Here is an 11,426-nt window from a genome sequence, read left to right as displayed (position 1 = left end):
TTGGCTTTGGAAACTCTGGGAATTTAGGAAACTCCTTCCTGTGCCTTCCAGCCTTTTCTTGGGGCTGGGGGGGGGCAGCACCCCAGCAGTGGGTGCTGTGCAAGCGGGGTACCCCCCCTCAGCCCCGCTGGCAGGTGAGAGCTGGGCCAGCTCAGGCATTCCCTGGGGTGCTCCAAAGGGCTCCGGGGGCTCAGAGGGGCTTGGGAGTCTCTGAGGGGCTGCAGTTGCTCTGAGGGTCCCGGGAGGCTCCGAGGAGCTTGGGTTGCTCTTAGGGGCCATGTGTGATCTGATGGACTCGGGGTGTTCCCAGGAGTCCAGGGTGCTCTGAGGAACTTGGGGTGCTCATAGCACCCTAGGGTGCTCCAGGGTGCTCTGAGGGGTTTGGGGACCTCCAAGAGGCTTGGGGTGCCCTGGGATGCTCTAAGGGGTCCAGGGCTTCCCAAGGAGCTCAGGGTGCTCTGAGGATTCTGGGATGCTGTGAAGGCCCCCGGGATGCTCCAAAACCCCCGGGATGCTCCGATGCCCCGGGATGCTCCAAAGTGCCTGATATGCTCTGAGGCCCCAGGATGCTCCGGAGGCCCCGGGGTGCTCCAAGGCCCCGGGATGCTTCGAGACCCCCGGGATGCTCCGATGCCCCGGGATGCTCCAAAGGCTCTGGGATGCTCCGAGACCCCCGGGATCCTCCAAAGTGCCTGATATGCTCTGAGGCCCCGGGATGCTCCGAGGCCCCAGGATGCTCCGAGACCCCCGGGATGCTCCAAGACCCCCGGGATGCTCCAAAGGCCCCTGGATGCTCCAGCCGCCCGCGCTGGGGTGCGGAGCGCTCCCGCTGCCGGCAGCGGCGCGGGGGGGGGGGGGGGGGGGGAGCGCTCCGAAAACACCCGGGAAAAACACTCGGGGGGCACCGGGGCGGGGCCGGAGCGGGCCGCCCCCCCTCGGCCCCCGCCCCCCCTTCCGCACCGCTCCTTCCTCCCCCCCCCCGTCCTCCTCCTCCTCCCCCCCCGCTCTCGCGACAGCTCCGCGCAGAAAATGGCCCCGCGGCCGCGCCGCCGCTGATGCGCGCTCCGGGCGGCGCCGGCCCCGCCGCAGCCCCGGTACGTGCGGGGTCGGGGGGGCAGCGGGGGGGCGGCCCCGGGCACCGGGGGAGGGGAGCGTGACCGGCGGGGCACCGGGAGGGGCGGGCACCGGCACAGGGAAGGGGGCACCGGGCCCGGGGGGGCACCGGCCCCGGGGGCAGCGAGGTAGCGGCGGTACGGGGGGGGGGGGGGGGGAACCGGGACCGCGGTACCGGGGGCTTTGCCGGGACGTGCAGAGGGGGCTGCGGGGGGCGGGGGCAAACCCGCCCTGACCGTGGGGGGGGCACCAGCCGTGGGGCTGCTGCCCACCGGGGGCTTCAGGTTACGGGGGGCACTACCCATGGGGCGACTAGCCATGGGGGGTGCTAGCCATGGCTGTGTGACTACCCACAGGGGCTAGTAGCCACGGGTGTGTTACTCAAGGGGGGCTGCTAGCCACAGAAACCACTAGCCATGGGGGTGCTGCCTATGGGGTGCTGCTAGCTATGGGGTTTACCACCTGTGGGGCTAGTAGCACAGTGACAGCTAGCCACAGGAGCCTTTAGCCTTTGGTCTTTGCAGGCCCGTGGGAGCACCGGGACCCGCTTGGCCACCCCGAGCATCCCGGGGCTGCACCCGCCGGGGTCTCCCCAGGGTCTCTCCATCTTCCCACACACGTGGGAGCCGCTTTGTTGCTGTCAGGGACTGGGGATGCGGCTGCTGCTGGAGCAAGGGGGCTCCTGTGCCTTGGCCAGGGTGTGAACTTGACCATGGCCAGGGCTGCCTGCAAGGGGGGCAGCTTTGTCCGAGCCCAGGGAGGAAGGTCCATCCTCCCCAGATGGCTCCCGAAAGGAAAGAGGGATTTTTTTTCCAGCTGAAGAGCTGAGGTAGCCCGGCGGATCGGCCGGCCAGGGGCAGGCAGGTAAAGGTGGGCACCGGGGTGCTGCGGGGACATGGGGAAATGGCAGCACGTCCCTTCCCCGTTTCCACATGGCACCTGGGTCACCGCTGGCTTGGAGCAGGGACCCCCGGGCTGCCCAGGGCATCTCTGCAGGGAACACTGAAAGGTGTTTCCCAAGGAACCGCTGAAGGGCCTCGGCCAAGCTGCCCCCGCACCCGCCATGGGACGTGGCCCCGTGGCTGCCTGCGAGGCTCAGCACTCGCCCCCTTGGGTGCCCACGCTGCCACCGGCAGCAGCTGCGGTGGGGCTTGGGGTGGGCTCCGCGGGGGTCTCCGGGCAGATTTTCTGAGTTGGAAAGCAGGGAGCCAGCCCTCGGAGCGAGGTGGAGGGGTAAAACATGGAGGCAGCGGCTTTGCTCCAGCCCAGATTGGGATTAGGGCACCCAAATTGGGGTGCAAAGCCCTTGGCTGTGAGGTGGGGGCTGCCGGGCGGCACAGATGCCCGGAGCATCATCCCCCCCCAACACACACACACCCCAACTCTTGCAGAGCTCCCTGTGATGTCTGAAGGCAACAGGAGAATTTACGACACGCATTTTAATTTACGACATGCATTTGAACCCCGTGACCGGTGGCCGGAGCGTGTGCCGGGGCGGGCGGGGGGCTCGCTGGGCTGGCAGGAGCCGTGCTGCTGTCACAGCCTGTGCTTCCTCCCTCCGCCTCGGCGCTCACCGGCTCAGCGATCACATGAGCCCCTTGTTCGGAGCCTTTGTCTCTCATCTCCTACGCTGAGGAGCTGCGTTTTGGGAAGCTTCTGCAACCTCTGCCCATAGACCACGCAGAGATGCTCAAATAGGATTATTTGTCCCATTTATCCTCCTGGGGTGGGTTTGGAAAAGTCTTCTGTGCTTGGTGATATGTATAAACCCCCTGGTTCATTTGAGGGAGATGAGCTGTATTAATTATTAACTGAATCAGCACCCAAGGCTGCTCTGGGTGACCAGTAGCTGCAAACCCTCCTCCTCACCCTCGTTGCTGTCAGCCCCCCAAAAGGATTTTTCCAGGGTCCCTGTTCACCGCAGGGGCCCGAGCGAGGGAGTTTGGTGCCGGCAGGTTTTCAGGGAGACTGAACCTGCAGAAAAACCTTGCAAAAAGCAACACCAAATTTGCAGTGGCTCTGGGATTTGGTGTTCCAGGGCAGGGTTTGCACTGGCACGGGGGGAGTCACATCTCCCATGGCCACGCAGGGTCACTGGGGGTGGGGACAGTGGCAGATCAGTGGCGCCTGGGCCGGAGCATCGTGCTCAGGGTTGCAGAACGGAGGGTCCTGGGGAGTGGAAAGTGTCGGACACCATCCCACGGGAGGTGACAAATGACAGCAAAATGATACAGGTGCCACCAGCTCCCTGAAAACCAGGGCCTGGGCCGAGCAGACCGCGATGCTGCGGTGCTGCTGTCATGTCCGAAAACGCACCCGCGTTGGTCGGCTTCGCTCTGGCGGGACCCTGGTGGGGGTGTGAGCTGGGTGCAGGCTGCAGTGAGCTCTGCCTGCATCCGTCCCGCCTGCCCTCTCCGGACCTGCCCGTTAGCATCTGCTCCAGAGGCATTTTCCCAGCTTTTCCAGTGAAAAAAAACAGCTTAAAACCTATCACTGGGGTGCCGCCTGCAACTGGGAAATGGAGAGCAGCATCAGCCGGCGCATCCGTGAGGGCGAGGAGGGAGGTGTCAGCATGAGCCGTAACATCCGAATGTGCAGCTGGGTTTGACCCTGGAGCACGGGGAGATCCCTGCCCTGGGAGCTGACAGACCTATCGCAATGTTGCTGAGGAATAATTTTGTGGTTTCTTGAAAAAAATTGCCTGTGCTCCAGCTGAGCTCTTGGTGCAGAGGATGCTCCTTACATCGGAGCCCATCGGTCCCCAGGGGACTGTCCGCGGGCCCTGGGGACAGGCGGTGGCATCGAGGGTTGATGCAGAGTCAGTGATTCCAGCGGGGAAGTGGGGACCTGGGGGAGGTTCACTACAGTCTCAAGGACTCGTGCTACCAGCAAATGCTCCGGCAGCATCGAAGCTCCGCTGCTTCAGGGACGGCCACTGAAACGTGGCAGTGCCACTCGGATGATGCACAAGGGGCTGAGCAGGAAGACGTAGCCCTGCCTTGACCCTTTTAATGCTTTCTTCCTCAATAGGAAATTAGTGAGACCTTTGTTCCCATCAAAAACTGCATTTCCCCCTCCTGATAAAACAAAGCTGCTGTGAACTTTCTGCGTGGCGTTTACCTCCCCCAGGCTGTGCCGCTTTGTGCAGACCCGAGCAAACCAACCCCTCCAGCCAGGGCTGAATTCCCCTTCCCAGGACTCCATCAGCCCCTGGCCCTGCCCCAGACCCCCGCTCTGGGGCTGACCCACCCTCCAGCCAGTCCCAGCCACGGCGCAGTTGCATCCCACACCGCCGGCAGAAGCTGCCAAGCTGAGAAAACAACAAAAAACCCCCAATGCAACCCCCAAACAAAGCCGCAAGCCTGGGGGCAGCCGGAGAAATAATCCGGCCTGGATTTCCCCCCTCCTCTGATTTATTGCCCGATGGGCTGCAATCCCAGCGCCGCCGGTTGCTGCAGTAACAGCTGCTGAGCTAAAGCCGGGCTCTGTGCGACCGGCTGGGGCGGAAAACCTGGGAAAATGCCTCTTGAACAGAAACTAAGGGGCAGGTCTGGCGAGGCCAGGAGGGGTGGGGTGGATGGGGGTGAACCTTGTTGTACCCAACTAGGCCCATCCCCGGGGAGATTCCGCAGGGACATTTGCTCTGGGCGTCTTGGAGCTCTTGGGCAAACACTAACCCTCGTAACCAACTGCAGATGTGCGTGTTGCAGCCACTCCACAGCCCTAGCACTGATTATTTTTACTGTTGTTATTATCATTATTCTTAACTTTGACGTTAAGACACTACTGAGAAATCTCCTGAAATGAGGGACTTTTCAGATGCTTTTTGCTCGGAGTTGGTGTTTGGCTTTTGCACGTCGCAGCCTCGTGCCAAGGCTCTGTGAGGCCAAGCTGATTTAATTTTGGGGACCATCTGATGTAGCTTACATGAAGGAACTGTCCCCACACGCCCATCGGCATCGGGCCCTGCTGCCGATGCTCCCAGTCACGCAACGGGACCTGCTGCTCCTCCTGGCTGGAAAATCCTTTGAAACCGCGGCTGGGGGCGGGCGGGGGGAGCATCCAGCAAGACCCCGGCCCCAGCCGGGAGCAAGAGAGGCTGGAGCAGCTCCTGCAGTTGCTGCTTCGCGGCGCCGGGGCTGTGTCGCCTTGGCAAGGAGGGGGTCCTGTGGGTTGTGGCGGGGATTTTTGCCTATAGATGCTGTAGGCTGGACCTTACCACAAAGCGGGAGTCTGGCGATGTGTGGGGCAGGCTGTGCGGGATGGAAGCTTGGGGGGACATTTCGGAGGCTTTGTGGGCCACCCCTGGGGTGGGGGAAGCGGGAAGGGAAGGTTCTGGCTTCAAAAAAACCCAGCTGCTGCTCCCCACGATGGGGGGCCACGCACGAAGCCCCCAGGGTGAAGTGCTGCCTTTGCAGCGTGTCCCCCCCAGCAGAGATGCTGCAAAGCCCCCGTCAAGGCAGAATCTCCTGCCCCCTTGGCCCTGGAGATCCCCGGGTGGGAGGGTCGGTCCCACTGCCACGGGGCACACAAGGAGGAGGAGGGAGGAGGAGGAGGCAGTCGCCATCGCTCCGTGCCGGGCTTTAACTCCGTGCCGGGCTTTAACGTCTCGCCCTTGCGCTCGGTGTAGCATCACCAGGAGAAGCCGCCATCGGCAGCGCGGACCTCACCCCGTGCCCACCACTGCCCAGGCCATGAAGACAGAGAAGGACGAGGCTGTGCCCACCTTCTCCCTGGGGGGTAAATACACCGGAGAGGGGGCAGGTGAGTCCCTTGTGCCATGTGGGGGGGTTGGTGAGAGGAGTCGGGGCAGGACGAGCCTTTGCTCCTGTTGCTGTGAGGGCCCTTTGGCTGAATCCCACCCCAGAGGGGTGGCTGGGAGCACCCTGAGGGTGTGCATGGGTGGGCACGTGGCGTCACCCAGCGTGTTCAAGACACCAGCAGGCTTTACCTTCATACCAGCAGCTTTTTCTAGAGCAAAGACCCCGTTTCTAACCACCCTGGAGGGCTCCTGCCTCTCCAACCCCTTCCAAGCCAGACCCTCCCCTTCACCTGCACCCCTGTTTGTAAAGGGTAGGGAGGAGGGCAGAGAGGGAGGGGGTTTAGGCAGGGCCCAAGGCTTAGGGGCGAGCTGGTGCCAGCTGCCTAACGGCCTCTCCCCGGCAGGTTGCAGCGAAGCGGCTCTGCCCGGCGGCCCGATGCCGGTGCCGGGGAGCGGAGGGACCCCAGCCCAGGACCTGCGGCCGCTGAAGCGCAGACCTGTCCCAGGTGAGCCGGGCCTCAGCCCTGTCCCGGGGAGGTGACAGCAACGGCTGGGGTGGCAATGAGGCCAACGGATGTGTCTCCTTCCAGGGAAGCACTACCAGTGCTCAAGTTACGGCTGCAAACTGGCCTTCCCCAGCATGCAGGAGCTGATGGACCACCTGAAGGTCCACTACAGACCCACGCAGTCCCTCGAGGGTAAGGCTGGGACACCCTGCGTCGCTCCAGGGTGCCCTTTTTTGGCTGGGAGGTGGCAAAGTGTGGCTCAAAGCTGAGGCAGCATTGGTTGTGGTGCCTGGACCTCCCGGAGATGCTGCACAGCCACAGACGGGAGTGGAGAGAGCATGGGAAGTGCTGGAGACCCACTGATGGGGCTGCCCCCAGCCCTGGGGGGTGCAGCGCAGCCGGGCTGTTGCTGAATCTCTGCCCTATTTTTTTGCTCAGGCAAAACCTTCCAGTGCCCCACGCTGGGCTGCACAGAGACCTTCCCCAGCATGCAGGACCTCATGGCCCACATGAAGGTGCACTACAAGCCCAACCGCTACTTCAAGTGAGTCCCGCCGGTCCCCGTCCCCATCCTGTGCCACCCTGCCATCTCCCTGCAGCCACCTCCCACTATCTGGGGGCACCCAGCAGCTCCCAAACAGCCCCGAGCACAGGGGCTCCCACCTTTGCAAACCCCCCCCCCCCCCCCCCCAATCTCAGCAACAGACCCCGGGGCTGGGGCGGGGGGGTGATGCAGGGGGGAGCACCACTGCTGATGCTGCCTCCCTGGCCCCGCAGGTGTGAGAACTGCATGCTGCGCTTCCGGACACACCGCTCGCTCTTCAAGCACCTGCACGTCTGCTCCGACAGCGCCAGCACCCCCGCGCCGCCCCCCAAAGCTGACAAGCCTGTCCTGCCTGCTACCTCTGCCCTGGAGAAGGAGCCCCCGGCCAAGCCGCCCGAGGGGCTTCCCAAACTCCCGAGCATTATCCGGCCCCTGGAGAAAGAAGCCATCCTCCCTGGCGCGGACTCTGCCCCGGCGGCCCCCGCCACGCTCCCCACCAGCCTCCCTGAGCTGCCCGGCTCGCTGGAGGCGCTGCCGCTGGTCTCGCCGGCCCCCCACCCCTTCCCGCTGCTGGAGCCCAGCCTTTTCGGGCCGTCGTCCTTGACTCGGTTCTCGGGGCCACCCCCCACCTCGGTGCCGGGGCCTTTCCTGTCCTACGTGCACCCTTCGCCCTACAGTTTGCCGCAGCCCCCGGCGCAGCATCGCCTCCGGCCCTACGTGCCGGGCCACGGCCCCCCCGTCTCCAACGCCGTCTGGAAGAAAAGCCAAGGTGAGCGTGCGGGGCCGTTCGGGCAAACCTTCTTCTGCTCCCGCCTTGACCAGCAGCTCCCAGAGGAGGACCCGCCGTCGGCCAGCCGAGGATCCCCCTCCTCCCGGCCCTGCGCGGGGGGCCACCCCGGCCCCATCCCACCTCCGCCCCCCCCCCCCCATCCCACCCGCAGGGATGCTCAATTGGAGAAAGCACTAGCAACCACCAAAACAACAAGCCTCCAAATTTTCCCAGCCCTGCTGCTCCCCGGCGTGCTGGGGGTGCGAGGCGGGGGGCCGGGCCAGGCCTGCCCTCCCACGTGTGCCCCCCCAGGGAGGGGAAGACCTAATGCTTGTCTTGCCCCTCGATTCCCTCCGCAGGTGTGAGTGTCAGCCCACTCCTCCCATGCTTTGGCTCAGGAGTGACTCCAGGTTAGTTTGGCACCTACTGGTTGGGGGCTGCTTTCTGTCACTGGGGGGGGTGGAGGGTGGCAGGGGGGGACCGCAGGGGATGGGAGAGGCCCCACGGGGCGCCGCGGTGCTCCCCGGAGAGCAGAGGGGGAGGGCGGGCTCCCTCGTTTTCGGGAGCCACGCGGAGAGGGGATGCCACCCAGGTAGGCTCGGAGACAGGGGGGGGGGTCGCCGGCTGCGCGCCCCCAGGAACCGCCCAGCCTGGTTCCTCCAGCACCCGAGGGCAGAAGCAGCAGGAGAAGGAGCTGCAGCAGCTGCTTGAGCTGGAGTCCCCCGAGTTGCCCCAGCCCCGAGGCTGGGCTGGAAACCACTGCCCTTTGCTCTGTGGGGTGCGGAGGGGCAACAGGCAAAGGGAGGTGGGGGCCGGGGAGCACAGCCTCGCTCCCTGCTCCCGGATTTGGGGTTCCTCCCTTGGGACGGGGACCTCCGTGCATGTGGGGCTCGGAGCGGGGAGGCTCCTGCCCCCCCATAGCACCAGCCGAGCCCCACGGCATCCAGCACGATGCAGCCGGCACCCGGGGCCGCCTGCCCTGCACCCTGCGCTGCCGCTTCGCATGGCTCCCACCGGCGGGGGGGGACGCCTGGGCACAGCCAACCCCCCCCCCCCACCCCTCCGTGGGCCGTGGCGGGAGGGGGGGCCGGCGGGCGAGCACTGTGCTTCCCTCCTCGCCCGTCCTTGCAGGGCACTCCTCCAACAGCCGCATCGTGTGGGAGCACACGCGGGGCCGCTACACCTGCATGCAGTGCCCCTACTCCACCGCCTCGCGGGAGGAGATGACCCTGCACATCGAGGACCACCGCAAGAACCCCCCACCGCCCGGGCGCCTGGATGCAGAGATGGGTACGGCCCTGGGGGGGGGCTGCGGGAGGGACCCCCAACTGCTGGGATATTTGTGGAGAGTGGGCTTGACTTGCCCCGCGTAGACACCACCCCGCTGTCCTGGAGGGGGGTGACTGGCCGCTGCGGTGGGCACTGGGCTCCAGCTCCTGGCTCCCCAGCCTGCACTGATGCCTCAGGGGGTTCCATGTGCCCTCCCCATACCCCACCCCCCCACTGGGTGCCAGCCCCCGAGCAGCCTCCCGCAGGAGTCAGGGTGCAAGGGGCTCAGCTGCAGTGCTGACGACTCTCTTCCCTCTCCCTCCAGATTTCGGGGTGGGCCTCGCCTCCTTCCACGCCAAGCTGACGCCGGACATGGAGAACTCCCTGTACTCCCAGCTCTGATGCCCCCAGCTCCCACGGGACTGATCCTGCGTCTCCCCATCCCTCCCCATGGCCGGGCAGGGGGACACCGCACAGCCCCGTGCCGCTGCGCTGGGACAGAAACCCTTTCCTGGGTACCAGGAGCATCCCCCAGCCCCAGCATGGGGTGGCAGAGGGGCAGATGTTTTTTTTTCCTCTTGAATTTCTACCCTCCCTTTTATTTTCGGAAACTCTAAGTACCCGGAACCCCGTGTCTCCTTCCCCTAAAGATTTTGTTGCTTCAGCTCCAGGGGCTCTGGGGGGAGCCCGGTAGGTTGCTCAGGAGTTAGTGGACTTCTCTGGAATGAGGTCTCAAAATAATAAACGGGAATTGTACAGGAGCAGCAGCCGGCAGAGCCTCTGTCAGTCCCTGCAGCAGCTGGGGGCCATGGGGGAGCAGTGCTGCCCCTGAGCATCCCCCCTATCCAAAGGAGGGGGCAAAGCAGCGGGGGGGGGCAGGGGGTTAGTCACAGCCTGGTCCTGCCCTGGGCAGGCTTGGGGAAGGGGAAGGGGTGCTCCCTAACCCCCATCAACACATCCCAGAGCATGAAGGGCTCCTGAGAAGCCGAGTTGGAGCTTCTGCCAACTGCATCCCAGCACCCAAACCGGGGCCGTACCTCAGGCTCCAGCACCAGGCAGCGAGTGGAGAATCGGGGCCCTGCTGCACCCCAACGGCTCTTCCATGCCCTGGTCCCCAGCCCCGGGGGCTGCACAACCCCCTGCACCCCACCCTGGGAGCCAAGCGTTCCCGCCCTGGGGCTCCCCCAGGTCCTGCTTTGCCTGCGTAGGTGCCGGTCCCGTCCCAGCGAGGTGAAGAGTTTGCTCCCAACTGGTTTGAGCAGAGACGTGCTGCCACACGCCCGGGCCCACGCGGCCTCTGATCGGGCACCTGCCGCCAGCCCCGGGAGGGGCCACAAACCCCAGGGGAATTCCCCCCCCACCCTGCCCCAGCTCAGCCCTGGCTCTTGCCCCTGGAGCTGCCCTTTTTCCAGACACATTCACCCCAGAACACAGGTCCTGCCGGGGGGCTTCGCCTTCCCACCTCCCCTGCCTGCGGCCCCCCCCCGATAAACCAAGCAGGGGGGCACAGAGCTGAGCCCCAGCGCCCACAGCTCTGCCCCGTGGTGGGGGTCAGGAGGGGGCTGAGGGCCGCTTGGCTGGGGTGGCCGTGCCTTCCTCCCGCTACCCGGGCGAGCAGCATCCCACGCTGCCGCAGTTCCCTCCTGTCTGCACCCCTGTGCTGGGCGGCCTCGTCCCGGGGGAGTCACCGGCCCCTGGATGGAGACAAAGCGGGGGAAGCAGAGACCGGGCTGGACGGACAGACCAGGCCGGACGGACAGACCAGGCCGGACAGACCAACTGCAGCTCCAGCGCCGCTGCCTCCGTGCACGGGAGCAAGCGGGAGGGCTCCTGGCTGCAGCGGGGCAGCCCCGCAGGCACCCATCTGGGTGGGGAGCGGGCGGCGAGGCTGTGTGTGAAATGGGGGGCCCTCACCCCAGGAGGGGGGCTGGGTAAGCAGGGAGGCAGCGTGGGCAGGACTGGGGTGCAGCAGCCCCCCGAGGGGGGGGGCGAGGAGAGGGGCTGGGAGCGGCCGCGGCGCTGCTCTGCCTCCCAGCTCTGGGGCTGCCCCCTGCCCTGGTCCAGCACAGACCCCCCCCCTCACCCCCAGCCCAGAGCAGGGGGACAGATGGGCTGAAGCGAGAAGCCTGAGCTGAAGCCCCCCAGCTGCTGAGACCTGATGGAGCAGCAACTCATTACAGGGCCAGAGCAGGACCACACCGCCCCAGCAAGTCGAGGGACCCCTCCAGCCTTCAACAAGGGGGGAGCACCGTGGCATTGGGCACAGTTTGGACCCCTCCAGCCCCAAGGCAGCTGCCCAAACACCCAGCTTCCTCCCCCAGGGCAGCACGGGTGCCCACCCTAAAACCCCGCAGTGGGACCCATCCCCAACCAGAGGGGGGATGCAGAGCGCGCAGTCTGTGCCACCCCACCCCAGAGCCCCTGCTCCATCCCCACCCCTCGAGCAGCCCCGATGTGCCCAAA

General features: G+C 65.6%; 1 protein-coding gene across 2 annotated transcripts; it reads left to right on the top strand.

Moving 5' to 3' along the window:
- Positions 1-987: 987 nt before the first annotated feature.
- On the top strand, positions 988-9,724 carry ZNF414 (zinc finger protein 414). Of its 2 annotated transcripts, XM_074808863.1 has the most exons (9): positions 988-1,094; positions 5,744-5,877; positions 6,280-6,381; positions 6,466-6,573; positions 6,820-6,925; positions 7,159-7,694; positions 8,054-8,104; positions 8,826-8,984; positions 9,289-9,724. In XM_074808863.1, exons 2-9 carry the CDS (start codon positions 5,808-5,810, stop codon positions 9,363-9,365), a joined length of 1,209 nt encoding a protein of 402 aa, XP_074664964.1. In that variant the 5' UTR covers positions 988-1,094; positions 5,744-5,807; the 3' UTR covers positions 9,366-9,724. The 2 variants fall into 2 exon arrangements, with proteins under 2 accessions (XP_074664964.1, XP_074664965.1); XM_074808864.1 differs by lacking the exon at positions 8,054-8,104.
- The last annotated feature ends 1,702 nt before the right edge of the window (positions 9,725-11,426 follow it).

Source organism: Strix aluco, chromosome 29 (assembly GCF_031877795.1).
Source record: "Strix aluco isolate bStrAlu1 chromosome 29, bStrAlu1.hap1, whole genome shotgun sequence".
Lineage (NCBI taxonomy): Eukaryota > Metazoa > Chordata > Aves > Strigiformes > Strigidae > Strix > Strix aluco.
This window is presented reverse-complemented; position numbering and strand designations above follow the sequence as displayed.

Bases quoted from the DNA above. Each gene is read 5' to 3' on its own strand.
- ZNF414 (XM_074808863.1), top strand. From the start codon at position 5,808: ATGAAGACAGAGAAGGACGAGGCTGTGCCCACCTTCTCCCTGGGGGGT. The intron at 6,926-7,158 runs GTGAGTCCCGCC...CTGGCCCCGCAG, and splicing joins AAGCCCAACCGCTACTTCAA to GTGTGAGAACTGCATGCTGC. The intron at 8,985-9,288 runs GTACGGCCCTGG...CTCTCCCTCCAG, and splicing joins GCGCCTGGATGCAGAGATGG to ATTTCGGGGTGGGCCTCGCC.